The sequence below is a fragment of the Aspergillus fischeri genome, genomic scaffold (genome assembly GCF_000149645.3).
Source record: "Aspergillus fischeri NRRL 181 1099437636249 genomic scaffold, whole genome shotgun sequence".
Taxonomy (NCBI): Eukaryota; Fungi; Ascomycota; class Eurotiomycetes; order Eurotiales; family Aspergillaceae; genus Aspergillus; species Aspergillus fischeri.
In genome coordinates this window covers 2,637,782-2,665,737 of record NW_001509770.1, presented here as the reverse complement: position 1 = coordinate 2,665,737, position 27,956 = coordinate 2,637,782, and the positions used below count along the sequence as shown (strand labels likewise).

At 50.4% G+C, this 27,956-nt stretch overlaps 12 protein-coding genes across 12 annotated transcripts, besides 1 other annotated feature; 7 read left to right on the top strand and 5 right to left on the bottom strand.

Moving 5' to 3' along the window:
- Positions 1-12: 12 nt before the first annotated feature.
- Positions 13-2,379, top strand: NFIA_016730 (glycoside hydrolase family 127 protein; the record flags this gene model as incomplete). The annotated part of the gene is made up of 6 exons (XM_001264873.1): positions 13-419; positions 476-829; positions 933-1,263; positions 1,335-1,766; positions 1,858-2,067; positions 2,158-2,379. The coding sequence occupies 6 exons, from the start codon at positions 13-15 to the stop codon at positions 2,377-2,379; spliced, it is 1,956 nt and encodes a 651-aa protein (XP_001264874.1).
- A 1,059-nt stretch (positions 2,380-3,438) lies between these two features.
- On the top strand, positions 3,439-6,396 carry NFIA_016720 (IQ calmodulin-binding motif domain protein; the record flags this gene model as incomplete). The annotated part of the gene is made up of 1 exon (XM_001264872.1): positions 3,439-6,396. One exon carries the CDS (start codon positions 3,439-3,441, stop codon positions 6,394-6,396), a length of 2,958 nt encoding a protein of 985 aa, XP_001264873.1.
- A 498-nt stretch (positions 6,397-6,894) lies between these two features.
- On the top strand, positions 6,895-8,283 carry cia1 (iron-sulfur cluster assembly protein CIA1; the record flags this gene model as incomplete). Its single annotated transcript, XM_001264871.1, has 1 exon — positions 6,895-8,283. The coding sequence occupies one exon, from the start codon at positions 6,895-6,897 to the stop codon at positions 8,281-8,283; it is 1,389 nt and encodes a 462-aa protein (XP_001264872.1).
- Positions 7,284-7,325: a microsatellite.
- Positions 8,284-8,582: 299 nt separating the features above from the next.
- On the bottom strand, positions 8,583-10,608 carry kexA (serine-type carboxypeptidase kexA; the record flags this gene model as incomplete). The annotated part of the gene is made up of 3 exons (XM_001264870.1): positions 8,583-9,932; positions 9,993-10,353; positions 10,421-10,608. 3 exons carry the CDS (start codon positions 10,606-10,608, stop codon positions 8,583-8,585), a joined length of 1,899 nt encoding a protein of 632 aa, XP_001264871.1.
- A 1,033-nt stretch (positions 10,609-11,641) lies between these two features.
- Positions 11,642-12,551, bottom strand: NFIA_016690 (SAM-dependent methyltransferase; the record flags this gene model as incomplete). The annotated part of the gene is made up of 4 exons (XM_001264869.1): positions 11,642-11,698; positions 11,752-11,870; positions 11,929-12,039; positions 12,212-12,551. The coding sequence occupies 4 exons, from the start codon at positions 12,549-12,551 to the stop codon at positions 11,642-11,644; spliced, it is 627 nt and encodes a 208-aa protein (XP_001264870.1).
- A 927-nt stretch (positions 12,552-13,478) lies between these two features.
- Positions 13,479-14,140, top strand: NFIA_016680 (endosulfine family protein; the record flags this gene model as incomplete). Its single annotated transcript, XM_001264868.1, has 3 exons — positions 13,479-13,514; positions 13,602-13,685; positions 13,757-14,140. The coding sequence occupies 3 exons, from the start codon at positions 13,479-13,481 to the stop codon at positions 14,138-14,140; spliced, it is 504 nt and encodes a 167-aa protein (XP_001264869.1).
- A 1,817-nt stretch (positions 14,141-15,957) lies between these two features.
- On the bottom strand, positions 15,958-17,361 carry NFIA_016670 (ICE2 family protein; the record flags this gene model as incomplete). The annotated part of the gene is made up of 2 exons (XM_001264867.1): positions 15,958-16,761; positions 16,840-17,361. The coding sequence occupies 2 exons, from the start codon at positions 17,359-17,361 to the stop codon at positions 15,958-15,960; spliced, it is 1,326 nt and encodes a 441-aa protein (XP_001264868.1).
- A 1,065-nt stretch (positions 17,362-18,426) lies between these two features.
- NFIA_016660 (MYG1 family protein) lies at positions 18,427-19,579 on the top strand (the record flags this gene model as incomplete). The annotated part of the gene is made up of 2 exons (XM_001264866.1): positions 18,427-18,488; positions 18,547-19,579. 2 exons carry the CDS (start codon positions 18,427-18,429, stop codon positions 19,577-19,579), a joined length of 1,095 nt encoding a protein of 364 aa, XP_001264867.1.
- Positions 19,580-19,905: 326 nt separating this feature from the next.
- On the bottom strand, positions 19,906-21,341 carry NFIA_016650 (SMP-30/gluconolactonase/LRE family protein; the record flags this gene model as incomplete). Its single annotated transcript, XM_001264865.1, has 4 exons — positions 19,906-20,209; positions 20,275-20,512; positions 20,576-21,135; positions 21,208-21,341. The coding sequence occupies 4 exons, from the start codon at positions 21,339-21,341 to the stop codon at positions 19,906-19,908; spliced, it is 1,236 nt and encodes a 411-aa protein (XP_001264866.1).
- Positions 21,342-21,706: 365 nt separating this feature from the next.
- On the bottom strand, positions 21,707-22,497 carry NFIA_016640 (Yae1 family protein; the record flags this gene model as incomplete). Its single annotated transcript, XM_001264864.1, has 2 exons — positions 21,707-21,862; positions 21,922-22,497. 2 exons carry the CDS (start codon positions 22,495-22,497, stop codon positions 21,707-21,709), a joined length of 732 nt encoding a protein of 243 aa, XP_001264865.1.
- A 299-nt stretch (positions 22,498-22,796) lies between these two features.
- On the top strand, positions 22,797-24,811 carry NFIA_016630 (methionine--tRNA ligase MES1; the record flags this gene model as incomplete). The annotated part of the gene is made up of 2 exons (XM_001264863.1): positions 22,797-22,933; positions 22,993-24,811. The coding sequence occupies 2 exons, from the start codon at positions 22,797-22,799 to the stop codon at positions 24,809-24,811; spliced, it is 1,956 nt and encodes a 651-aa protein (XP_001264864.1).
- Positions 24,812-25,640: 829 nt separating this feature from the next.
- Positions 25,641-26,797, top strand: sonA (putative nuclear pore complex protein (SonA); the record flags this gene model as incomplete). Its single annotated transcript, XM_001264862.1, has 2 exons — positions 25,641-25,904; positions 25,970-26,797. The coding sequence occupies 2 exons, from the start codon at positions 25,641-25,643 to the stop codon at positions 26,795-26,797; spliced, it is 1,092 nt and encodes a 363-aa protein (XP_001264863.1).
- Positions 26,798-27,956: the final 1,159 nt, after the last annotated feature.

Sequence of the window (27,956 nt, the reverse complement as noted above, 5' to 3'; positions counted from 1 at the left end):
TCTGCGTTCAATATGGAATATCCGCAAGAAAGCTTCAAAGCCACAACTTTCGCTCCGGACTCCTTTTGGGCCCAGCGCCGACAAGTTGTTCGATCCCAGACACTGCGGCACCAGCTGCAGATGATGAAGGACACTGGACGGTATGACGCATTCAAGTTGAAGTGGCATCCGAGCTATTCGGATCCATGCACAGTGTGGCCGGTGCCCAATCACTTGTTTTGGGATTCGGATGTGGCCAAATGGATCGAAGGTGCTTGCTATTTTCTGATGGATTATCCAGACGAAGAAATAGATGCGGCCATCAGGGAGCTTGTGGAAATGATCCAGAACGCTCAGCAGTCGGACGGATATCTCAATATCCACTACACGGTAGTTGAACCTGGGAAGAGGTTTACTAACCTTCGAGACATGCATGAACTGTAGGCTTTTGTCCTCCCTCATGCGTCAGACCAGAAGCTAATTCCTCTTGGATTAGATATAATGCAGGACACCTTGTAGAAGCTGCGCTCGCCCACCGTCTCCTTTACAGAAACGATGAATTGTTGTCGCCTATTCTGAAATATGTTGCGCTGCTTGCAGCTACCTTTGGAAACAAGGAGGGACAAAAGGCTGGCTATCCTGGTCATCCAGAAATTGAACTAGCCCTTCTGCGCCTGTATAAAGTAACACAAGACCCTGAGCACCTTCGTCTGGCCCGTTTCTTTCTTGAGGAGCGTGGTAATCCCTCTGGCGGAAAAGAACGGCGGCATTACTACGATGTGGAGGCTGAGGCCCGAGGCGAGCGTAAGCATGAAGTGCCCGAAGCCTATCCAGCCGCGAGAAGCTATTGGTAAGTCTTTCCCTTTGTTGTACCTGGAAGCAAGCCAGGCATTTGCGTTATGCAGCCCATGTGCTCGGCTTCAGACCACCTCTAGCTAATCTAGGATTGCCAGGTATCAACAAGCCCATGTCCCAATTACCCAACAGCAAACAATTGAGGGGCACGCTGTTCGTGCCATGTACCTCCTAACCTCAGTTACGGACCTTGTCCGCATCTGCGAGCCAAGCAGTGATGTTGCGAACAAGTTCTTGCCCGCTTTGCATCGACTCTGGTCGAACATGATTGAGAAGAAATCCTATATGACGGGCGGTATTGGCGCCATGAAACAGTGGGAGGGTTTTGGTATTGATTATTTCTTACCCCATGGAACGGACGAGGGTGGGTGTTATGCGGAAACTTGCGCAGCAATCGGGGTGATGATGCTGGCTGAACGATTGTTACAGGTATCGTAGCCCTTCTCTGTCCAGGCTGCTCTGTTCATAGGTTGGTTACCTAACTAATGCCCTATACCAAGGTTGAACTTCACAGCCACTATGCGGATATTTTGGAGCTGTGTCTCTATAACGCAGTCCTAACAGGAATGAGCTTGGATGGAAAGGGGTTCACCTACGTAAATCAACTCGCCTCATCAGAAAAGGACTTGTCCCGGCGCTACGAATGGTTTGAGTGTGCCTGTTGTCCGCCCAACGTCACTCGAACACTGGGCTGTCTGGGCGGTTATCTTTGGAGCTACAAGGTCAACAACGAGAGACAGAAGGCTACTGTCAACGTGCATCTTTATACCTCGGCTACGTTGCGCTTTCAGGTTGCGGACTCCAGGATCGAGATTACTCAGAAGACACAGTGGCCATGGAACGGGGATGTTTCTTTCTCTGTGAATATTGACGGTCCGCCAGTGAACTTGGAGCTGCGGCTGCGAATCCCTGGATGGGCAAGCACCTGGGAGGTTAGTGGATGATCCTTTTCTACTTTGACGACTCTGCAGATTGAAGAAGTCGAGGATCTGAACAAATTTTGTCAACCAGGTTACTCCGCAGCCTTCATGGCCGGATCTTCATGATGGGTATCTCTATTTACCCTCAGACTGGATCCAGCAGCATGCGGAATTCAGTCTCAGCTGTCCGATGCGCCCCCGAGTGGTAAGGCCACATCCATTAACGATGCAGCCTGTCGCCTATGTCACCCGCGGACCGATAGTGTACTGTGTCGAGGATGTAGACAATTCTTGGGAGAATGATCATTTTAAGGTACGAAGCAAGATCCACCAAGAGATAGAGGGAAGCCGCAGCTGATGATCCGTGAAGACAATAATCTTCGATATGAATGCACCTTTACAGGAGGAGGTACAATCGACTCCCGATCATCACGTGGGCATCATCGCCCAAGGTGGCTCTCGAGGAACTTTGGATACAACCCGTTGGAAGCGGCAGATTGTAGCTGAATCCGGCGATGTGGCTCCAATCAGCGAGGATGTGAGAGATTTATGTTTTATACCTTATTATCTCCGAGCCAACAGAGGCGGAAAGGGACAGATGCGAGTGGGATTACGGGTTGAATAGAAAGTAGGGTGGAAATGTGATTAGAAGAGATATATGCAGATTATTCATGTACTGTCGAATGCTTTCTCCGAGATGGAGACGTAATGTAGTCTGAAGAGATGATTCAACGCTGTTAAAAAACGATGGTCACATGCGTACATGTTCATTGAGGCCGCAACCGGATTTTACCCGAAGTAGCAATCCCTAGTGAAGATACAACGTGACCTCGAACACGATTAATATGCATCGGTAGATGATTAGCAAAATGTAGATACCGGACAAGGAATGGAACTGCGAACAAATTTCCTCGACGTCCATTTCTTTTCCTTTCCGAGTCATATCAGTGTCCCCTTACAGTAAGACACCTCTGATTGCAGCCAGAACTGTGCTTAGGTAAGCAGCTGGCTGCATTCGACAAGCTTCTCTGGGAATGCTGCAATAATGCTGACTGCTAAGTGGTAGATAGATGCTTTAGATAGCCTTGCTTCAGCTTATCAGAACCTTCCCCCGGAGATCAGCTGAAGACGTCTCTGCATAGTGACCTAGGTTATAATCCCGATCACTAGGTTACTATTATTACCAGTGATGACGATGATGCCATCCCACGAACCGAGAATGAACGCATAGAGTGCTGGTATCGCAGACGGTCCCTACTTCTTACCCTTCTCTTATAATCTATCTACCATTCCTTCATCCTTGTTTGGTACTTCTCAAATAACAGGTCCAACTTGCTTTATATCCTGATTTCCGCTCCTTCCTGCTGCCTTTCTTTTCCCTCCTCTCTGCTCCCCCGGCATTCTATTCTGAAACGCAGCACGGATCTTCCCGCTCCCTGGCCATGTCCCAGTCTTTGGTTTGAAAGACTTGGTTCCTTCCACTCACTTCCCCTCCTCCCATGTTCGCTTTCCCAGGGGTTAGCGAGTAACTGGAGATGGTATCACAATAACTGTGCCGTGCAGAGTGATAGACGAAAATAGAAACCGCTTGATCAATCCTTTCTACGCCCCGCCATTTCCACCAAGAACCCCTCTGCCTCCGTCTCGTTAAATGCAGCAATAAACGTCATCGGCGACCCAGATCATGATTCGTCGCAATTCAGATATTGAAATACAGCTACCCGATGCTGGACCAACCGTTGCGCCAGAGTCCGTTACTGAACCAGACGTGGACATGCTCCCAGATGAGCAGAAGCCCCCGCTGAACTTACCGGCTCGGATCGCTGCCCGATTCTCGCGAAAGTCGAGTTTGGCTCGACGCTCCTCTGCGACATCATCTCGTCGGAGCTCGATCTCATCCCTACATTCGCACCATTCGAACGCCTCTTCCAATGGCTCGTCCTCCGCCGACCATGTTGCGCAACATCTGCGGCGAACCTCGATTTTGGAAAACCGCAAGGCAAGGCTTGCTGACCGTGCGTTGCATGCGGAAAAGGTGAGGCTACGTGCTGCACTTGCCGCTGCTACCAAAAACCTCCAACGAGAGGAGCGAGCGCTTGCTGCTCAGCAGTCACGCGAGCGGTTACTTGCGCAGATCACCGCCAAGTGCGAAGAGGAGGTCCGCCGCGCGAAGAAGAAGGCTGAAGACAACCGAGAAAGATTAGCTGCAGAGCACGCCCGCCTCCGGCTGGAAATGGCTGAAAAGTTCGCGGAAGCAGAGAAAAGGCGGTTGCTTTACCAGCAAACTCAACGGCGCCACCGCACTAGTAGCCTCCCAGCGGCAGAAGAGAAAAAGATGGCTCAAGTGGTCACCAAATCTTTGACTCGGGATGCAGCCGCAAGGACAATTCAACGTGTCTGGCGGGCACATCACGCGAAGCTGGTCATGCAGGAGTTTCGAAGTCTCAACCTCACGGTTAACCGCATCCGCACCATGAATTTTGAAGATGTTGGGGCCATGCTCTCAGATGAAAACGTGTTATCTGTGACGGCCCGTGTCCTTAGACTTTGCGGACTGCAAGATATGGAAAGTGGGACAGTGGGAGGAAGAGGTGCTGTTCGCACTTTTCTCAGCAGCTATCTGATCGTGACGCATCCCGCCGAAGTGCTGAGCAGCAACGGTGAACAGGAACAAGACCTGATTTCCAAAGCCCGTGAGCTTCTTGAAGAATTTGAGCAGGTTGCCCCAATTCTCTCGGGGTGCTACTCACCGACGGTGATATCAACCGATCTTCAAACATTGTGTGAAGCATACAGCGTATTTTTCTCGGCATTTCATGCCTGGAAAACTCACGATTCTAGCGTCTTGATCGAGATCATGCTTGCTCAGTTCGTAGAATTAGAGTTGATATGGCAGACGGTCAAAGATGACCGCGCCGGGGGTGTTGCCGATGACTATTGGCAAGGCATCAGGCAGAATCAAATTCTCCTCCTTGCTAGGCTGAAACGTCTGGCTGGCTCTGACAAGGCAATGCAGATGGTGCGGGACTCTCTCAAGAAAGCCAAGCGGGAGAGAAAACGTACAACTTCCAAGCAGGCCATCCCGCGATCTGCCGAAGTAGCTCCCTCATCGGCGGAGGCATTGACCGAGAGTGTGGCCTCACCACTCAGCGAGAGCTTCAACAACGTGGAAAGTCCAGTCTTTCGCGAGCTGGATAAGCAAAGGATTTCTCCGCATGAGCGGTTTACTCAAGTGCTTACTGCTCTCCCTGAAAACCGCGCTCTGGTACACGAGCTTCTCATCAACAAGGAGTACAAAGTCGATGAGACGCAGTACACGACACCACGCAAGCAGATTATGAAGCATATGTGCGATATGATGCGTAGAGACGTGGACGCTGGAATGGGTGCAAACTGGATGGTGGCCATGGCCACAGTGATCCAAGATCGACTGCTGCGCTTGCTGCGACCCGGAAACTCACTCCACGTCCTGATCAGCGAGGTACTGGACCCAAAACTTGTGGAGGGCCAATGCAAAGCTGGCACCTTTTCTTATGATAGATTTTTCGATTTCATGAACAACGTTCTGCCAAAGCTTTGCGCCCCTTATCGGGATGCTGCGGTCAAGGCGTTCATCGAGGACTCCTCGGGCGATGCTATTGATCGTCTGGCGAGGCTGATGGGCCTCATCGATCTGCTGTCTCTGGATCATACCAATTTCATGATCCAGGTTGCTGCTCCGCAGCTGATACAAGAGGCTCCCGGGTACGAGCAAAGGACTTTTGAGCGGGGCATACAGGACGGGTCTATTAGCTTGGGCAAGTGCCGACGATTCTGGCGGACGAATCGCAAAATACTTGCGGATGAGATGCAAAAACGGGATCCTGAGAATATCAATGGAGAGCCTCACCCGACGGCTGCCAAGATTTATGCACAAGGTCTTGTGGACCTTGTGCTGAGCAACGCGCCTGTATCCGAGGACCTCATTCCTGAGACTCTGGACCTGGACCGTGAGCGGCTGGGGAGAATGCATGCGCGAGCGTTCAGAATCGTAGCCACCGCCTCGATTCTGCTTACAGCAAAGAACCTCCTTAAGCGGGATGTACGGTCACAATGGAAGGCTGAAGCGGACCGGATCTTATCTCTAGACTTCAACGATATTCAAGCGGATCGAGTGCAGTCAATCCTCGAATCGACGCATCCCATGCCTTCGAGCGCGAGTGCTCAGCTTTCAGCAACAATCCGGCGAGTTTTGGCGCCTGTGGCTACGGCGTGTGCTGCAGTTTCGCCTGGATCGATTGAAGTCCAAAGTGACCTTGTCGCGCCAAGATCCTCATCATCTTTGGAGTCGGATATCTCTTCAGGATCCGGCCAAATGGCGTCTGGGCTAACCAGCTTTACCGACCCGGTGGCCCGACTCATCCTGTCTCGCCTTCGCGCTCATGTCTTTTCTCGTCTGAGCGCTTCAAGCGCCAGTGAGCGGGTACGGGCAACAACTACAGCAAGTCAGAGCCTGGCGGGAGCAGGCATGCCGGAGTTCGTCAACGAAGTTGGACAACTGACTGAGGAACTGGAGAAGGTTCGAGAGGTGGACTGGCTCTGCCATGGCATGGTCTACGATCAGATATTGGAGGAAGGCATAGGCTTAGGAACAGGAGTATGAAGGCGTTTGGTATTTTGCCTCAATGGATCTTTGTCTTGGATATTTATCTTTACTAGATGGTTTGGTTTGGTTTTCTCTTGCCCTTGTTTTCAACAATTACTAGATTCTGAGTCTAAGCATAATGCCACGAATGATTCAACGAGAATGGAAGAAATTTGTGCAGTCGTGACAGTCTGTAGCTTTTTTCAATCCGTCCCATCTTTTAGCGCGCGAGCCTCACTTTCTTTGATATAACAAATCAATCTACACCAAGGCCATCTGAAAGCAAGTTCAAACAGTCCAGACGTAATAGCCTTGAAGGGAATTCTCCATTGACCTTGCCATATCGGAGCGAGGAGCGACCCAGCTCTATCAATGATCCGCTATTAGAAAAACCCCACCTACTGCTCTGTCTTCGGGACTCCGATCACAGACAACAGCGACAGCCCCAACGCAAGAACAAGGAGTTGAGAGAACTAGGGAAAAGAAATATATCAGAAAAGCCTACGATATATGGTCATGGCAGCCGAATCATCCTCCCAGTTGTCTCTCCTATCGGATCTCACACCTCCATCTCTCGAACGTACCTGGCTGAGCGCACCGCACCCCACTCTCCCGATCGTTGCGACATGCAGCTCCGACAAAACGGTCCGTGTCTACTCATTGACTAATTTCCGGCTTCTTTCGACTATAACGGGCGGTCATAAGCGCAGCGTAAGGACATGCGCCTGGAAGCCGCACGTCAAGGGGGAAAGCGTACTTGCCACGGGCAGCTTCGATGCGACCGTCGGCATCTGGCGACGCTGGGATAGCTACGGGCAGACAGAGCGTGGTATAGAGGATTGGCACCGTGCCGACACCCATGACCATGCGGATGACATGACAAATGGCAACGGGGCAGCAGGAATCGACAACGACGGCGGCGACGGCGCCGACGAGGACGACGAGGAGTGGCGGTTCGCCGTGCTGCTAGACGGGCACGACAGCGAGGTCAAGTCGGTATCGTGGTCGCCGTCCGGGATGTTGCTCGCAACGTGCTCGCGGGACAAGTCGATCTGGATCTGGGAGGATCTGGATGACGGTGATAACAACTTTGAGACCGTGGCGGTCATGCAGGAGCACCAGGGCGATGTGAAGTGCGTTGCCTGGCATCCAGTCGAGGAGTGTCTGGCAAGTGCCAGCTACGACGATACCATTCGGCTGTGGCGGGAGGATCTTGATGATTGGGGCCAGGTGGCCTGCATCAAGGGCCACCAGGGCACGGTATGGTGCGTCGACTGGGAGGGCGCAGAGAATGTGCCGTCCGCACCAACTGACTTGGCGGATGGCGATCTGGCCACCGCGCAGTGGAAGAAGGCGCATGCACTTTCCGGTCCTCGTCTCGTCTCATGCTCTGACGACCGTACCGTGCGGATCTGGAGACGGCAACCGAAGGAGCAGCAACAACACCAAGCCCAGCCATCGCCGTTTGGAGGCTCGGGCATCCCGAGTATCATCCGTCCGACGGGGTCCGACGAGTTCTGGGACGAGGAGTGCGTTCTACCGCAGGCGCATGATCTGTCTATTTATACGGTAGCATGGAGCAAGCGGACGGGTCGGCTGGCATCTGTCGGGGCGGATGGTCGGATCGTGGTGTACGAGGAGCGCTTGGTCGTAGGCTCGACGGCAGAGACCATGGAGACGGATCCTCCTACATCGGCGGACGGCACAGCAGCGGACTCACCGGCTGCTCTTAGAACTGAATGGAGAGTCATCGCCACGGTGGACGGTGCCCATGGGATCTACGAAATCAACCACGTTAGTTGGGCGAAGCGCGCAGATCGCGGACGGACAGAGGGTACAGACGAGGAGGTCTTAATCACCACGGCTGATGACGGCACTGTCAAGGTGTGGACTCTCAAGATGTAGTCAGTTTATGACACCTGGGCTAGGTTGAGGTTCATACATGACTACAGGGGAAAATGTCACATATTGATAGATCTGATGTTAAACGGACTTGCACATAAAAGGGCAGACATTGCGCGACTGTTAAATGGCATATACATTGACCAAGGTTACTTCAACACTAGAACTCCGCTTCGAGGCGGCATGGAACGTCGACTCGATAGAAAATTATGTATGCATTGTAGTTGACTACACGCTAGAGCTAACCAACTTCGTCGCAAAATAACAATTAATATGGAACCGAAACAACAGACCGGCAACGTCTATGGTTGAGCGCCTCCTGGCTTCGTGGAGCTCGGCGGGGCGGCAGGGTGGTGATTCGGACCCTCTTCATCACTGTCATCCCCGACAGCATAATGTTCTTGTTCCGGGCCTGGTGAATGAAGGTTGTCGAGCTCGGACTCGTCAAAGTCGCCCGCTTCCACATCGGCAGGCCCGGAGCGTTTGTTGTGGAAGCGCTCCAGAATAGAGCCACTGCCAACGTCCCTCTGGTAGACTCCTTGATAGCCGCGGTTGCGTCGTCGACTGCGCCAAATGAAGAAACCCCAGACCGTCACACCGATTATCACGACGATCAGAGCCGCCTCGCCAGACTTGGCGTAGGCCTTCCATTCTGTCTCTTTGATCTTCTCCTTCGCTTGCTGCTCGGCTGCTGTGCTGTTCGGGTGGCCGCCTACGGAGGTCTGCGGTAGCTTCTCGCCATCGATCCGTGAATCCGCCGGCTTGCCGCCGATATTGGCGATATCGACCTTCATGAAGCGGTCAAGCATGTCACGACTCTGGCGAGGTAGATCGTAGGGTACCATATGGCTTGCATTGTAGAAGAGGACGTAGGTCAAGTTCCGGGCATATTGGTATATACCGGTCGGTTCACCTTCAAATGTCCAATCGTGACGCGGAGCCCAAACACCAGGGGAGGTTTCAAAGCCAGTTCCACCGTTCCACTTCATATTGTTGATCAGTTGTTCCGTACCGACATGATTGCAAATGAGATCCTTGTCGCCGCTGAACAGCAGGATGGGAATGCCGGACTCGAGAAGCTCCGGTAGTAGTTGAACCGAAGGCAGCGAGTTCGCTGCGTTGAAGGTACTGCTCACCGCGCCAGAGCATTCCTCCCATCCGGACTTCTTCTCGGGGTTAATGTTCAAGGCTTGGACCACGTCCGGGCGCTGCAAGTAGGGCTTCACGTCCACCAAGTCTGTGGGCCAATTCATTCCGCACGACGGATACGTATCTCGGAGGCGGACGTCGTACATGTTGTAACACTGCCTATTTGTATCTTTCGTGCGTGCAAGAATCTGCTGCAAAATCTCCTCACAATCCCTGATGTTTATGGCGTTCGGTGATGCACTTATCTTCGATTCGCAGACGGACTGATAAACTTCAAGATCTTTGGCGAGACTGCTCCCTTCTGTGACAAGACCCTCCTCGTATGCGAAGGTGAGGTAAGAGGGGTACTGCTGAGCGGGAGAGATCCAACCATTACCGATCACAATGCCGCGAAGATTCCACCGGACGCTCTGGTCATTCTGGATCTTATTGTTGCGTTCCTGTATAGCTTTGGCGATGTAAGGTATATGCTGACCAGCATACGACTCGCCTGCAATGTATATCTGATGACAAGTTAGAAAGGTTCACCGAGATCATCAGGCACTGAAAATGAGGGCACCTACATCGTCACCTTCGTACTCAGGAAATAGTTGAAACCACTTCTCCAGGAAGGTGATAAATTGAGCCGACATCTCATCGAGCTCGTGGATATAACTGTTGGTGCTGACGTAGCTGAAGCCCGTCCCGACGGGTTGGTCAACGAAAAGCAAGTTTGCAAATTCATCCCACGAGCCATTATTGTACTCCAATGTATGGTTATCCTTGAGTCTGTAGGGACCGATTTCCATGAGAGCGCCGTCCATCGAACTGCATCCTGGGCCGCCGTTCAGCCAGATCACTGTCCGCTGGCGGTTGGCGATATGACGGTTCTGGTAATGCCAGAAGAAAAGGTTGCCGTTATTCTGCGCATCTACTTCGATATGCCTGACCATGCGCAAATCATATTAGTTGGCGCCTTGGGGGTATCAAATCCTCAAACACTGGAACTCACCCGGCATGCATCTTCAACAAGGGCCCTTCTGGGGCACCAGGCAATGATCGTACATAGTAGTCTGCAGCAGATTTGGCTGAGACTAGGGTCGGACTGAACAGAAGGAGTAGCGACAAGGCCCACCACGAAACGTTCGCGATGCCCGATTGCGTCCTTGACCCTCGAGATGAGGGCGCTGTCAAGAGCATCTCAAGTGACCAAGGCGAGGGACAGTGGGATCAATCTTTTTTTAATAAAAGTACAGACACCAGATCAAATATTATGCGGGAAATGGTTCTGCGAGGGCTCTGAAGGTGACGCTCAACGTTTCATTGGTGAGGGCGATTGACTCCTCGGTCTCCCTACAATTCGGAGGATGGCAGCCGTTCGGAGGTCCGGGCTTAAACGATGATAGAGCAACCTCAGACAAAAAAGCAGTATGAACAGAAGAGCAAACAATCACACTGATTAGTGGGAAAGGACAGGAATGCTGGACCAGGTCAACTGGTCGACGGTGTAGTACGTACGGTCTATTGAGGCTGATTATTGTTGGTTCTGATTCTAAAAGTAGCTCTCTCTAATAACGGCGATGACGGCGCAAATCGATCTGGATGGCGTGGCCTGGACTCTGGTACAGTACAGTCGTCACGTATTGTACTTGACAGTAATTAGTCATCTAATACGGTGATACGGTGACCTTATGCCTCCGAAGTACGGATACTAAGGTAGATTATTTCCATTGTAGGCAAAGAACTTGATACAGTACCTTATCGACAGCATGCAGTACCTGTACGGTACAGACTCTTTGCGGGCTGTATTCCCTATTTCCGGCTATCTATAGAGACCTATTCATCGGGATTGATGAATGGAATACGAGACATACGAGGAATTGATTTTCTAAGCCAGAGAGAATTACGAGACTGGATGGGTCATACGTATACATCTTTGGCAGTGGTGACAAATCTCTCTCTCATGGTACAGGAACAATGTGCCAATGCTGCACCTAGATCTAGGTAGCAACAAAAAAGTAGGCTGAAACAGAAGCCAATTGACCCATCCATGCCTCCGCAGATCAAAATAGCCATTCATAGCCATTCTTAACAAAGGCCAAATCGTAGAGAGCTAGATCTTAGTGAGAGCAACTGGACAGGGTATTATGCAGTCGATGATCCTGTTATGTACCCTTTCAACCAGCAACAATCTACTGTACGTCCTGGTACCTTCATTGCCGCCATTCAAAGATCAAAACAGGTCATCCACAGCCTTGTCAGCGTCCTTTTTGATAAGGTCAACCATACCCTATGCATGTCAGCGTCTCTATGCATTTGGGGCTCAACACTAAGAAGACATACAGCCGGCATAATGGGTTGACCATCGTCTCCTTTCACATAACGGAAGGGCATTTCGGTCCGCTCATGTTTGTTGACAATGATCTCGGGATAATCGACATACTCGATCTTCTCCAGTGGCACTGATCATAGTTAATATTGATGAACAGATGGGTCAAGGCGACACACGCAGTCTGATACCTTTCTCTTGAACCACTATGCGCGACACTCGCACGGCCGTGTCAGTAGTCATCTGCTTAGGACCAAGTCGTCTTCCGACGTAGCCTTTCTTTCTCAGCTCGGATGTACGATCTATATCCAAGGTCAGTAACTCCTCGTCAGCGAAAAGCATGTTGTTCAATCAAACGCACCTCGTGGCGGATCATCGCCTGTCCTTGGCCAGAAAACCAGCAAGTTAGTACATTTCCTCGAGTCGGACCAAGTAAATCACAGCATCAAGGACAGCCATGGGGGAACTACGAACCGAGGATGCCACCGAAGAGAAAAACGTCAAAGATGTCTCCATCTTCGGGGCTCAGTTCGACCTGGGCTGCGGGGTCTAGCAGGCAGACCTTGGACTTGCGGTCTGCGAAGATCTCCTCGACACTACGATGCTCAACCTCTAGACCTTGTGTCGCGGCCAGGTCGTTTGGTAGTTGCAAGGAGGTCGGCACGGAACTGAGAAGAAATCTTGCTCCCGCCGCATGCGACTCCCGCGCAATACAGCCGTATTCCAAGGCTGACCAGGGACCCAGCTCTGGGTCCAAATGTTCGACCACGAAGGTCAATTGTCTAGCGGACGGTACATTATTCTGATGAGACATTTTTTGGGTTTCTCTTTCAAATGAAACGAACGGAGAAATGGGGATGCACTTCGGAAGTCTTTTTCTAGGCGGATGACAAGCTCACTGGACGAGATAGTATGGGTATGGATCCAGTGAACGGTGGGGTTTGGAGTCCATCTTCCTCTCCAGGTGGTGACGAAATTTACACAATGGGATGAACAGAAGGCAGTAATTTGCCATGTAGTGAGTATGCAATTAATTCATCAATTCTTCTTCAAGCTATATATGTTGAAGAACGAATGAACTTTTTACAGCCAGATACCCCACGAAGACTGAGCAAGTCAAAAAGCCAACCCCTCTTATCGATAACCATGTACACAAGGAAACCTCGATATAATAATTATAATGCTGTAGAGATACATAGTTGATCTTCCTCTTGGGTTGTTGAGTAGACTCAAGTAAAGTGCAGTTCTCCTCTACTATCTTACTCCCTGATCCAGGGGACCAGGTGGGATGTATTATCATGGTTGTGATTATTATTGGGCAGAGATCGCATGTCCAAACTGCGTACTATATAATACCACCATCATCTACTTCATCATCTGAGCGATTCCAATTCTTTTGCATTATTCTTAATTCTATTTCTTCTGTCCCAAAAAAACAATAATAATAACACTTAACTTCATTTCCCCGCATCCAGTAGTGATCTTCCGACTTATCCTTTCAACGCCCAACGTTCCCTCTCTCTCTGTCTTGCCTTGTTCCCTCATATTTTCCGCCGCCCCGCCTTCATACGACTACTTCATACTTCACTCCGACGGCGACTACTGGCTACCTATCTACCTTACTGCTCTCAGCAGACTTCACCCCAATAACACTTTCAAACACCGAAAACTGGAATCTTCATTTTCTTGATTGATTAATTTGACTTGCACTTGCCCAAATCCAGTCCATCAGTACTTGAAAATGAATCCTCATCAACAGAACAAGGTGGACACCAGCGTAAGTGTCCTCACAATATTGTCTACCCCTTCTCTCTATATTCCATGAAATATTACATCTTGGAAGAACCAACTTAATCTTTGCTAGTCCTTGAGCCCCGATGAACAACGTCTGCTTCGTCTCTACGGTAAAATGCCCACCAAGAAAGACCTGCTTCAGAACAAGCTCAAGGTATGGGTTGCTTCGTCATCTTCTACGTCCTTGTTCAGGGAGTCCCGCTCTAAACCTTTCCGCTCTTCTAGGAACGAAAATACTTCGATTCGGGCGACTATGCATTGAGCAAAGCCGGTAAAGCTTCGGATGTCGGGGTCACTAATATCGGTTCTAAGCACCCTGTTCCGGAGAACATCCCACATCTGACTGCTACATCCCCCGGTGCAAACAATCCCGCTGCTGTCAGTAATGGTAGCAGTGCCAGCTCTCAAGGCCAACAGCTCCCTGGCAGTATTAGCGGTCACCCTGGTTCGATCGGATTTCAGAGCCGGAGCCCCGTGAAGGAAGCAAGCTACCTACAACGCGGAACTAGCGTGGATGATTCGGAGGGTGCCGACGATTCAGCAAAGGAGGGGAACGAGCCCAGCGTGAGCCCTCCTCCTGCTCGTGATGGTGTCCCCATCCGCCGATAGCCAACAGAATCCACCAACTTGCGTTCTGTGTCTATCTTTTTTCTAGCGGATTCAATCGTGGTATTAAAAGGAGCTGGGCGCTGTGGATTGTTTCGCCTTGGATGTGATTTCGAGAGCTTTCAAGCTTGTGATGGAATACTGCAGAGCAGGTCGAACCAAGAAAGGTCAGATTGCCAAAGCCAGCTGCGCTTCAGGTTCAAAGAGAAAGAGAAAGAGAAAGGATCAGTGTCCGGTCGCCCTGGATCACTTCTTCGCCCCTCCAGACACCTTCCCCCGGGGCTCGGGGGCCAAACCTTGATTCTGGAACGTCGCGGCGTCCAAAAAAAAATAAAAGGATCGAGCCCCGATTGACCGGCTGGCCCCTGGGTGACCTTACATCAATCATTTTTGGCATTGCAAACCATAGCCATGATTACGAGTCCTCTTTCTTCAATCTCCATATCGATTTCCTGTATCAGACGATCTCGTTGCTTGGCATCCTGTCTATCAACGAATAGCCTGTATTGTTTGTCTGAGCATATCGCCTTGATCGCCTCTTTTCTGACCTCTTCATCGATGAATTATCACTTTACAACCAATTTTACCTTCGCTGATGTGTGATGTCAATTAGCATGCCATATTTGGTACAATTTGTGCATATCTAGTTCCTGCAAGCAGTATCAATATGAAACCTTCCTGACTCAGACAGAGTTAACGACAGGCATCTCTTATCTAAACGGTCTTAAGACCATCTCACGATCTCACGAAAGCTTGACTTGCGTTTTCACTTTTGCTACGTCTACTATGAGTGTCTAGGAGAAGTAGCAGTCACAAATCTAAGTAAGCTTATTCATCGGGGATGTTTTGCTTCACATGACTGGCGCCCATTCAAATTCTACCAAGGAGCCCTACCATATGTGCCGGATGCGAGTAAGAAATGACTGTCCAGAGCTAATCAAGACTATTTTATACTGGCCGAGTACAAAGTCTAGATTCAGAAAAAAAGAAGCAAAGATGACAAGACCAACCGCCACCAGAGAACAAATAACACGAAACTTCATTTGACATGCCGCCAGACCATGATGGGGTATAGAAGTCAACTCAAAACTCAAAACTCAAAATCACAAAGAAGGACCACGTCTCGTCCTGGCGCCGATGACACTAGTAGTACATGCCATGCCACCGGAAAGTTGCGAGAGAAAGCCAGACAAAAAAGGGGAAAAAAAGCCACAGTAGAGGAATGAACGGGGGTATAGAGCATAGCAACCAACAGGATAAACTGTAAGGGAGCAAAACGGAGGGATCCTGGGAGCTTTTCGGTGCTCTTTAGCATCTGAAGACCATAGGCAGCAGAAGACGAGACGGTCCCAGAATCTAGTAAAAAGATAGGCTTGCGGTCTCGAGGATGGTCGCCGAGCCTCCCACAACAGACTTGCGTATCCTCCCAGGAAACTCAGGAATGAAAAACGCATGTATCCCCGCTGCACGACGCCCATTCCTTCGCAGGGGATTCCTCAGCTACCATGACCCGAAATAACCAGACCATCGGACCTGCCGACTAACTGTGCGGTCCTTCGCCTAATTGCAAGGTATCAAGCTCCTATTCCAGAACCTTGCAATCTCCGTGGGGTCGAAGGTCCGGAAGACTCGTGCGCCAAATGTATAGTGCAAGGCTCCATATCGAGGTACACGGAATGCAGTCGAAACAGTGGGCTGGATGCCGACATTGAAATTGCTGCGGCGACTCTTCCCCAATCATAGGGCATCCTTGAAGTTCCAGGTCGCATCGAAATGCAACATAAAATTCCCGAAACTCAAGCAAAGTCTCGGTAGAGACTTCAGTCCGTTTTCCAGTGCCCAGCTAATCCAGTATCTAGGTCGTTGTTTTCACCCAGCCATAGCTCGACAGCGTATAGAGCCAGGGTGCAAGCGAGGTTGACCCACCTCCACAGGTTTCCGCCCCCACCTCCTTGAATGCTCCACCACTGGCCGCTGCCACCCATCGCTTGCGACGTTGTGGCAAAGTGCTGCATTAGGAGACTTGTATAAACAGCGATGAGGATCGACGGGGAAAAGTAGCTCAAAAAACCCAAGAATTGACCCGCAGCATCAGTATCGTCCAAAGAAGCCTCCTGAGAAAGCGCACGTGCCCCAGATTCCCGAACAGCAGGGATTATTCGAGTGGATGCATACAGGACGAAGATACGGTATGCGAGCGAAATCAGGACGGAGGGTGTTACAGCGCTGAAGACGGCAGTAATCACGTTGAAAGTTGCATGAATGATGGAAGGCAACGAAGACAAAGCATGCATGAGTGTGGAGTAGGATGCCATGATGATAGGCGGAAGGGGTGGGAAGTCGCCGCTCTGAGAGGGCGAAGAGCCCTGCTCAACTGGGTACGATGGCTGGTAGTCGGTAAAGATCTGATAGATGCACAACACGACGTAGGCGAATAGAAGCGAGCTTTCGACAGGGTTGCCACGGCCACTGCCAATACCCCAGGCGCACAGAATCACAGCACACGTAATCGATACACCGATCAAAGCAGCATCGACATTCGATATCTCCGGAAACTGAAGAACGCGCCAAAGAAAGTACACAGAGCTCGATATGATAGAGGCGGATAGTACTAGAAGGGCAATCTGCAAGTGCAAATTAGCATCCATTCATCTGTTTTCACTCCAGGGACATAAAGAATAGGTGAAAATAGAAATTCTTACCATCCAGCTATCACTTCGTCCGCCGCGGTTAACGAGCCAACGGGTGATCTGCCCTGCCGCTTGTATGACCAACAAGCTGCAGAACCCTTCGACAAGCTGAAAAACAGGTGTCGACCATGTGAGAAGCTTGTACCAGTTACCGATAGTCACGGTCTCGATGAGTCCATCAGGTCCAAAAAGCCACTCCTGGACCGATGAGTCCTGGGCTCTCTTGCCGCTGAATGTGCGTTCCACCCAACTACTCGTGTTGTCGGTATCAATCGAAAAGCGATTCAGGGACCAGATCAGAAGTATCGGTATAATAATCCATTGCGTAGAGCGGATAAGGACGATCACTGAAGACCGGAACCATGATCTCTCAGGGGTGGTGAGCCTCAGGAGGGAAAAGATGAAGTAAAAAGTCGCCAGGGATAGAGAAAACGCCAGACCGCACGTCTTACCACCCACATCGAAAGCCAGTGGGATGGAGGAAACAGTGACGGTCAGGAAGAGGGCCGACGAGAGGATCCGAAAAAGCCACATCGGGAAATAGTTCGAGGCAGGAGATCTGCCCAAGAGAGGAGGACGCGGGAGGAAGAACGGACGCGAAAGTCGACACGGTAGAGACCTGTGTATCTGGCGAGTGATGGAAGATCTGACCTTTTAACAAGTAGACATCGAGCTTGACCGGAACCAAAGTCTGGTTAGATAGATAGTTGGAGGAGATGAAACTTTTTACCTATCCTCTCTCCCCCTTTGGCCCTAGTTCTGTAGGGTAATTTGATCTTATCTACTAAGCGGGACAGGATGATGTCTTTTCACGTGGCACTGCACAAGTATGGTAATGATAACGTGTTGAGCTTGCAACGACAACATCAAGTTCTCACAATATCTATGGAAAGAAGAAATCAGAAAAATAATAATACTAATAATAATAACGTAAGAAGCGAAGATGCAGGAAATATTTTTTTTTTTTTTTTTTCTCCTAAAAGAAGACTGTTCGGCGCTGTTTGGTTGGATACAGGCAAAATCACAAAGGGCTAATTAAAGCTAGCGGCACTTTGGCACAGATAGAGGCGGTGGACAAAACATAGGAGTCATGATGTAGGTAGTGGCGGTCACAGGGTATACGGCGAAGAAGAGAAGTGTAGAGAGGTAACTAGTTAGTCGAAGATGGCTGAGGTCATTCAGTTATCTTCAATCTATCTGCTGCATCTAGGAGAGGTGAGATCATCAGCAATGTCTCGTCGCAATTCATTCAATGTACTCAGTCCGTACCTCTTGTTTTCATGCGACAGTTGTTTACCCTCCAATACCGCTTCGAAGCGGTATTGATGCCTGGCACTATACCTCGAATGGCCTGGTCCATACAGAGTATAGCTTTGGAAGTTGCTTGCCATTTCAGGCTTGGTGATTATTGAGTTCTCCACACTCACATGTCGCAGAGAGCCCTTTGATAATAGCCCTAATAGCTGTCCTGTTGCGGTAACTGTTACAGATAAGAGGCAGAGACCATACATAGATCCTGCGCCAAGTATCATTATCGTTCATTGCTGGTAGTATCCGTACATTGTTTGTTGAATGCTACGATTGCGACAGCTGTTCAAAATGGCCGATGAAACCGTTGCGAAGAAACTGAAGACCTCCCCTCCTTTGATCGGAACTCATAAGTATTCATTGACGCTCCTTCGATAATGGTATTCTCCGAGAGACTGATTATCCGTTCAGCGGTCATTTCCACGCCGACGAGGCTCTGGCCGTCTATCTTCTTCGCCAGCTCCCGACCTATGCCTCCTCTCCTCTCATTCGTACCAGAGATCCGGCTCAACTGGCCACATGCCACACCGTTGTCGACGTTGGTGGAGAGTATGACCCAGCCAGCAACCGCTATGATCATCATCAGCGTACCTTTTCAACCACCTTCCCAAACCACAACACCAGGCTTTCTTCCGCCGGCTTAGTGTACATGCACTTTGGTCGGGCGATCATTGCGCAACATACGTCACTCCCGCTGGATCACGAGGATGTTACCTTGCTCTATGAGAAGCTTTACACGGATTTCATCGAAGCGGTTGATGCCAACGACAATGGTGTCTCAGTCTACGACCCCGCGGCTCTGGCATCGGCCAACATTGAGAAACGTTTCAGGGACGGTGGTATCACAATCACTTCGGTGGTCAACGATATGAACAACCCCGACCCTACTTGCCCACCTGGAGAGCCCCAAGATGAGGATAGTCTCTTCAGCAGGGCAAGCACATTTATGGGACACGTCTTCACTCGCAAGTTGCACCATGCGTTTACTTCATGGCTTCCGGCTCGGGCGACCGTTGGCGCTGCCTACCGGTCCCGTCGCGAAGTCCATCCCTCCGGTCGTATTATCATTCTTCCACAGGGTGGTGTCCCTTGGAAGGAGCATCTCTACAATTTCGAGAAGGAAGCCTCAGGCGCTGGGGACGTCAACCCCGACGAGCGGGTCTACTATGTGCTCTACCCCGAGAGCGCTACCGAAGGATCCAAGTGGCGCGTCCAGTGCGTTTCGGTAAATGAGGGTAGCTTCGAATCCCGCAAGCCGTTACCAGAAAGCTGGCGTGGCGTTCGTGATGCCGATCTGGATGGCTGCCTTGCTGCAGAAGCCGAGAAGGCTGGTAAGCCTAAGATCCCAGAGGGTGCAGTCTTTGTTCATGCTAGCGGCTTCATTGGTGGACACAAGACAAAGGAAGGCGCATTTGCCATGGCTGTTCGGTCATTGGAGCTATAATGCTTGATCTAAAATTGCCTGCAGAAATTTAAAGCTTACAGTTTTGGGGACTGATGTCCGCTGACCGCGTAATTCTTAGCCGTAGCACCTTGAGACTTGGTTTTGTGGTGACTTTTACCGGAACGCTTGCAATCCGTTTCAGTAGATCCTCTTATTAGACTGTGGTTATGGGAGGGGTGGGCAATTATCGTTGGCAAGGTAATCATTAATGCTCCTTGAGTTGAAATGAAATGCTCTTCAGAGTTCACGAGGCACAGGAAGTGCTGTGTAGACATTTTCACATTTTTTCTCTCCTTACCGATAATGCATGTCTCAATTAGACAAAACTACTTTAGCTCCTGACCTGCAAGATCCCATTCCACCTTGGAAATACCCCCGGACCCCATCAGCCAGAGTGTCTTGAGTTCCGGGCCGGTCCATGCGAAGTTCTGCACGGTATAATTGGTCTGTATGGTCAACAAAAGCTGGCCATGAGGATCGAGAACGTCAACGCCTCGTCCATTGCCGGTCACAATGTACCCATTGGCAGCAACCTTGAGACCGTCTGGGACATATCCAGCAGACAGATAAACAGGCCGCTTGTTAGAAGCTGTGGTACCGTCTTTGCTCACGTCAAAGGCATAGATGGTTCTATAGTCATGGTGCACTCCGTTAGTGAGTCCAACCTTTAGTTCCTTGTCACTTCGAGCTCTTACCTTGGGCCTGTGGCATTAAAAGGTGTTCCCGGGTGGCCGAATTTGGGATCGACCGGCCCACTCACTGCGCCAGTGTCGCTGATGTACACAATTGAGTAATCCGGGTTGAATGCGATGCCATTGGGCTGACTAAGGGTGTCATCAACCACAAAAACGGCGCCAGATTTAGGGTTGTATCTGTATGTAGCAGATGGAAGCTGAGGGGGTGTATCAGTGAGCTTATTGAACCATGAGTATTCTGCTAAGGCGTCAGTCCAATGATTTCGCAGCAAGTAAATCGGAAGACAAGAAGGAGACATACGCGGGTCTGTGAACCAAATGTCGCCCGTTTTGCCGTGCACTGCGAGATCGTCGACCGTATTGAAGTAATAACCATAATAGTTGTTGAGCAGAGTGACGGTATTGTTGGTTTCAGGGTCGAGCGTTCTCAATCCGGGCCGCTGCTCAGTGCCGCCGATCGACCGGTCACCGCCAGAGGCTCCCCAGATCACCCTGCCATTGTAGAATGTGCCCCCATTGGGCGCGTAGACCGGAGGATCGGAGAGAAATTCTGATAGCGTAGGCGGATCTTGATTCAAGTCGACAACGAGCTGCGGGAGATAGCCTGCTGGAGGTGCTAATTGAGACAAGTAGAGCTTGTTCTGTGCGGCAACATAGACGGGAGCCTCATGCACGGCATCCGAGACGGCAAACATATACTTATAAGTAGGCTGATTTCCAAGGATCTTCAGGCCTCTTTCCTTATCATAAACAACGAAGTCGGCCGATTTTATGTTCTGTAATGAAGTGCTATTTGCTACTACCGTGTCACCAAAGGTTGTGGCAACCTGAGAGGTGGATATGTTTCGATAGAAATGATATCTGAAAGAGCAGTCAACTCCAGCGGTGTGACATACTGGGCGTGTATACCCGCTTTGGGTTCAAAAAACGTACGGCAACACATTTGCATAATGATTGATGCACACAACCGAAGGGCCGCAGTCCTCTGAGATGGGATCAGTAACGCCGGTCTGCGTAAAAGCTAGCCGAGCAAAAAGGAAAGAACACGTCAAGGTGGTCAAATACATGGTAGCTCAAGAGAGTTAAATGAAGATCACTGCGAGAAAGAACGGCTTGTTCGTGGGCTTTCCCTGCAACCCCGAGGGTTGGGGTCATATATAAAATAGTGGAGGGACATGGTCCCGCCCCCACGCGGAGGGAGAAAAGCATCGAAGAATACTAAGAGCTAGTATGACAGGAAATCCAGAAAACTGGAGAAATACCGCTGCACAGCTTTGAAGCTTAAAAGCTTTCGTTGGAACTGCACTGAAACGGCAAGTGTAGTCCTCACATGTGGGGGTGGATGGGCAGCCTGTATAGACCTGTGGAGTAATGATCGCCCACATGGCCTGCTCAGAGACGGCAAGGATTGATTATATCGAAGCCTTAATCCTTAGCCATCGTCATTGATAACACCCGATGAGCTTCGCATTCCAGGGTTGAAGACCGAGAGCCGGGTAGATTGCCAGGTCGACTGCCATCCGGTCGGAGAAAGTCCGATTAGGAGACCGTACTCCATAGTCCTGCTGGGGAAGACACCACCACAGCGCTGCAATATGAGAAAAACAATGAATGCTTGCAGGAGAATAATGCAACCTAATGGCGAACCTTCAGTGAGCTAATGTCCTCAATGCTCCCTGTTCCATCACCGGCTACCTGGGTATCCTTGACGTCAGGATGGATGTCTGAAGCGTCTTCCCGTTCTCCAAGCGCTCGCTGGATAAGCTTAGCCTTGATTGTAGCGCCCTTAAGACGCTCATCAACATCTGTGACAGCTTCTTCCGTGTTCTCCATAGGCAACGAAGCTGGATCAACTAATTCGAGTAGAATCTCGAGGTTTTTGGCCAGCCGTGAACTGGGGGGAAGAGGCAGCATCTCCTTGCATACGAATGGTTCTAAGAGAATATCACCCTCATTATATGGCTGAGACTTGCGGGTATCTGTTCTGTCACTCTCCTGTGACGAATTCCGAGAGGAGTCAGAATCTGCGAGCCTCTGGGCCCAGACGAGTGCTTTGCCATATAGTCTTCCCAATTCAACAAACTTTTCGAAGCCTTTTTCAACGGCAAATACGCTTCCTTCAGTGTAACCAGCCTGGGCACCATCAGTTGCACCCAAATTATAGCCCTCTTGGTAGAATTCCTCTTCCAGGTCGAGAAGACTGTCAAGTATATTTTTTTCCATGGCGAATCCAACACCGCGATGAGACTGCGCGCGGAACAATAAGCGAAACCAGGCACAGGTCGGAGGCAAAGAAGAAAATAAAAGAAGAGAGCGTCGAAGAGACAGTAAGATCTATTACTGAACACCAATCGGGCCAGACTGGGTCGGAGGTTCACACTTGTTGATGTTCCCTTTACGGCGTATACAAAAGAGCCTAGATAGATAGCAGATTAGAACCATCCGGCTCCGAGCGATGAATCATCCGCACCTTCAAACATTTTCTGCCCCTCCGCAACCCCGCCATTCTGTAACCAACAACCATGGCTTCAGAAACCAAGATTTTGCCCAAGAAGGGCGAGCGGAACATTCTCATCACAAGTGCTCTGCCTTATGTCAATAATGTGCCTCACTTGGGCAACATTGTAGGTTCAGTCCTCAGTGCCGACGTCTTCGCTAGGTGTGTCTTGTGCGCCGCTCTTTGTTCCGCTACTTGAGGCTCACCTAGGATTTGTCCAGATATCACAAAGCTTGCGGACGACAGACTCTCTATATCTGTGGAACAGATGAGTACGGCACTGCAACGGAGACGAAGGCCTTGGAGGAGAAGGTGACGCCGGAGGAACTCTGTGCCAAATACAACAAGATCCATCAGGAAGTGTACGAGTGGTTCGAAATCGGTTTCGACCATTTCGGCCGCACTCCCACCCAGCAGCACACAGAAATCTCGCAGGCAATTTTCAAGAGGCTTTACGATAATGGATACCTGACGGAGAAGACCGCGGAACAGCCATTCTGCGAGGCGCACGGGTCTTTTTTAGCGGACCGCTATGTCGAGGGAGAGTGCCCGCGATGCCACTACGAAGATGCGCGAGGAGATCAGTGCGACAAGTGCGGCCACCTTCTCGATCCTTTTGATCTCATCAAACCTCGCTGTAAGCTCGATGGAGCTACGCCCGTGCGCCGCTCCACGAAACATATTCACCTTCTTCTTGACAAGCTGCAGCCTGAGATTGAGAAATGGGTTCTCCCCGCCATGGAGAAAGGCAACTGGCCCAAAAATTCTAGGGACATCACCAAGGCATGGTTGAAAGAAGGCTTAAAGGACCGTGGCATCACCAGAGATCTCAAATGGGGTGTTCCAGTTCCCCTCCCTGGATTCGAGAATAAAGTTCTCTACGTGTGGTTCGAGGCCTGCATCGGCTATCCGTCGATCACGGCCAACTACACTGCAGACTGGGAGAAGTGGTGGCGCAATCCGGAGGAGGTTGAACTGTATCAGTTCCTTGGCAAGGATAACGTGCCTTTTCACAGTGTGATTTTCCCTGGGTGCGAGCTCGGAACCAAGGATAAGTGGACCATGCTGCACCATCTCAGTACCACTGAGTATCTGAACTATGAGGGAGGCAAGTTTAGCAAGTCTAGAGGAGTCGGCGTCTTCGGAAACAACGCCAGGCAGACTGGAGTGCCCCCGGATGTGTGGCGGTACTACCTTTTGAAGAATCGTCCGGAGACTGGCGACACCCAGTTCGAATGGCGTCCGTTCGTCGAATGCAATAACAGCGAATTGTTGGCCAAATTGGGTAACCTGGTTAACCGTGTCGTCAAGCTGATCGCAGCTTCGTATAACTCCACCATTCCTGAGTTCATCGTTCCCGAGAGCTTTCAGCCGAACTTGGACGAGATCACAAGCCTCCTGCGACAGTACATTGAAGAGATGGAAGGCGTACATCTTCGCGCAGGGGTTAACACCGCGATGAGGCTCGCGGAGGCTGGAAACGGTCTCATCCAGGCCAATCGCCTTGACAACGCCCTCATTGCCAACGAACCTGACCGGGCTGCCGCGGTTGTTGGTACCGTCATCAATTTGATCCACCTTCTCTCTAGTGTCTTTGCTCCTTACCTTCCTGCTACCTCCAGGTCTATTCTCGAGCAGCTGAACGCGCCTTTTGGAGTCATCCCATCTCTCGATGAACTCAAAGATGGCTGGAAACCAGTGGCCCTGAAGGGGGGCCACAAGATCGGTAAGGCCAAGTATCTCTTCTCTCGCATCGACCCGAAGAAGGCAGATGAATGGCGTGAGCTGTTCGGTGGATCTCAGGCAGACAGACAGAAGAAGGAGGATGAAGCTGCCAAGGCTGCTGCAAAGAAGGCAGCCAACAAAGCAAGCAAATTGAAGAAGAAAGAGAAGAAAGCGGCACAGGCAGCTAGAACTAGTGTTGAGGCTTCCGCTAAGGGAGGTGCAGAGGCTACTGATGCTACTACGGAGGGGAAGAACGATGAAGCGGTTGAGAAGGTTGTCGATGGCATGGCCCAGGTCACGATCCCAACATCGTGAGCTCTCATTCATTATCCAATGAATCTGAGTTTTTCAACTCTCCAAGAGGGTTGAAAAGCCTGGAATGACAGTCTTACATGATATCGAAAGTCATGTGGTGGCTGGAGTGGTTCGGGTTCTCGATTCCCTCGTGGTGTTTTGGAGATGACCGGCTGGCATGAGATACGATGCAGGAGAAATGACAATTACTAAGATTTATTGACGATACCCTTCGCCAAGCAGATTACTGACTTCAACTTGGTTTTATGGGCATCAAGTACCAGCGTGTGTAGTGAGTACTCCGTAGGCATCAGATGTTTAGGCAGTATGCGTTTGAACGGAGGACAGTCTTCCATGGCATCTACCTGCCGCGACTGTCCTTGGGATTATATAGAATCGCTGTCTGCAGAGTAGTATCGACTTGCCCTATCGTTGCCCCCTATTATCCCGTCAGAAAAGATATCGTGTCGCTAACTATCCTCTGGTAAACAACGTTTGACTGCCTTTCTCGAACTTGGGGTGGGTTGATCTTATAGGAAGGCGGTATGCGTGGTGCCTGAGGATTTTGCCTACCTCTGGTCAGTGCCTTAAGGCTCAGGTCCCAAACTGAAGGTACTTGCACTTGATTCGTGTACACCGCGTCAAGACCTTTTCTCATACGCTGCTTTTCCTCCTAGTCCGGCCCTGGTTGTCTGTTTAATTTATACCAGGAACTTGTTGCACCGGAAATCTAAACCGCTCTCATTGTTTATCATCCGTGTGCCTCATAGTCTGGGTTCATTCGTTCTTCACCACATACCGCGCAAGCCACGACCGAAGAAAACAGAAGAGAAAAGGCTCTCCCGTTCGAATGTCGCTCTTCGGGAACGTCGGCGCTACGTCGACAACAGCTGGTCAAACAAACACCACAGGCGATATCTCCAAAGATGTACCGCTTAGCTCGCCGCCCGAAGATGGCATCTCTGATCTTCGGTTTTCTCCCGCAAGCGAACATCTCGCGGTAGCTTCATGGGACAAGAAGGTCCGCATCTACGAGATCAACGAACAGGGTCAGAGTGAAGGGAAAGCTCTTTTCGAGCATGAAGCTCCAGTCTTAAATTGTTGCTGGTCACCGGTAAAGATTTTACTTCTCGTCATGTGGTTTCTGTCTGACCTGCTAATCTTTGAGGTTTTGGCTAGGATGGAACGAAAGTTGTCGGAGCAGGCGCCGACAAAGCTGCACGCATGCTGGACCTCGCAGCCAACGCTACTACTCCCGTTCAAGTCGCTGCCCACGATGCTCCTATCCGGTGCTGTCATATGATTCCCAACCCGGCTGGAAACTCTTCTCTTCTTGTGACTGGTTCATGGGACAAGACCGTCAAATACTGGGACCTGCGGCAATCTACCCCTATTGCGACGGTGGAGTGCCAGGAGCGCGTCTACACCATGGATGTCAAGAACAAGCTACTAGTGGTGGGAACGGCAGACCGCTACATTAACATCATCAATCTTGACAATCCCACCAAGTTCTATAAGACCATGCAGTCACCACTCAAGTGGCAGACGCGGGTAGTCAGCTGCTTTACGGATGCCACTGGTTTCGCTGTCGGTAGTATTGAAGGACGTTGCGCCATTCAATATGTTGAGGACAAGGACTCTAGCTCCAACTTCAGCTTCAAGTGTCATCGCGAAACCCCTCCAAACCAACGAGATATCAACAACATTTACTCGGTGAATGCTATTTCCTTCCATCCGGTCCACGGCACCTTCAGCACCGCAGGTAGTGACGGTACCTTCCATTTCTGGGACAAGGATGCCAAGCATCGTTTGAAGGGATACCCTTCTGTGGGAGGCACGATCTCCAGCACCGCCTTCAACCGCAATGGCAATATCTTTGCATATGCCGTCAGCTACGATTGGAGTAAAGGATATTCAGCGAACACGCAACAACTTCCCAACAAGGTGATGCTCCATCCAGTAGCGCCAGAGGAGGTGAAGCCAAGACCTGGTACCCGGAAGAGGTAGAGGGGAGACAAAACTGGCCTGTTCGATGGTGATAATCTGGGAGGGGACAACCGGGCCTGGCTTTGTCATGAGTAAACGGCAAACCATGAGCCCTTGATGTATGATGACGGGCTCTGGTGGGCAGTCTTGGGTGTTTCAACCTGAGGCTTGAAATCTCTGAATGTTCTTTTTCTCTCTGTTTTATTCGTGCCTTTCTCCCCATGTATCATATGAGCGATTCTTCATTGCTTTTTCTTCTGGGACGTGATTTCTTTTTCTGCTATCTCGGAATGACTGAGGAGAGTAGATCGACTTGCGGCAAGATCGGAGTCTTCCGTTGTCGAAAGAGGGTTCAGGCGTAAAAATCTACAACGAAGAAGAAAGGAACTCACGCTACTTAGATTACTACTATGATAATTTTTAGCAACCAATACCCTTTTGACCTGATGAAGGTTGTAGAATTGTAGTGTCGCATTTGTTAAGAGAGTGGTTACGATCGTAACAGAACAGGTGGAAGTCGATGCCTGCCTCCAGTTACGTTGAAATCAACCTGAAGGCTGCATTTCCCATTTATCCTTACGGATTATTCGTCCAACTTCCAGAATTGTGTAAGCCTGAATAGGTCGTCGCTGCGATGTCGAGCTCCCCAGGCGAGGGCGCTGTCCGGGCCCAAGGGCAGCATATGAATGGGACGTGCTCAATATCCCGAGTGCACTGCTCCCTCTGTTTCCTCTTTCCCTCTGAGTAAATCTCACAAAAGCAGTGACTCGCACTCGGCCATAGGAAGGGGAGCGCAGGCTAATGGAAGGATCAATTGTGGATAAACATAGTGCGATCATGGCGGCATTGGGTGGCCGATTTTGCGGGGAAGAGCCCAAGCTCCCTCTAGAGTTCCCCACATTCTTGGCTCTCCAACTCCATGGTCGGTCGGTACTAAGTCAGTGGCCCAAGTAGCGTTAGGAAGTTGGAAGTTAGAAGCTCGCTAGAAGGCAGACTGGTTTGAGCTATGACATACAGTATCCAGCACAGGGGTGCTGTCGTCTCAAAGGGTGACTCGATGACAAGTCGTTTCAGACACTGTAAGAAAGCGGTTTCACATTGTGCAGTCGACGAGACTGCAGAGTTGCGGTTTGAAGCAGGTAATCGCCGAATACGCTTCAGTTGACACTTTCCTCCTTTC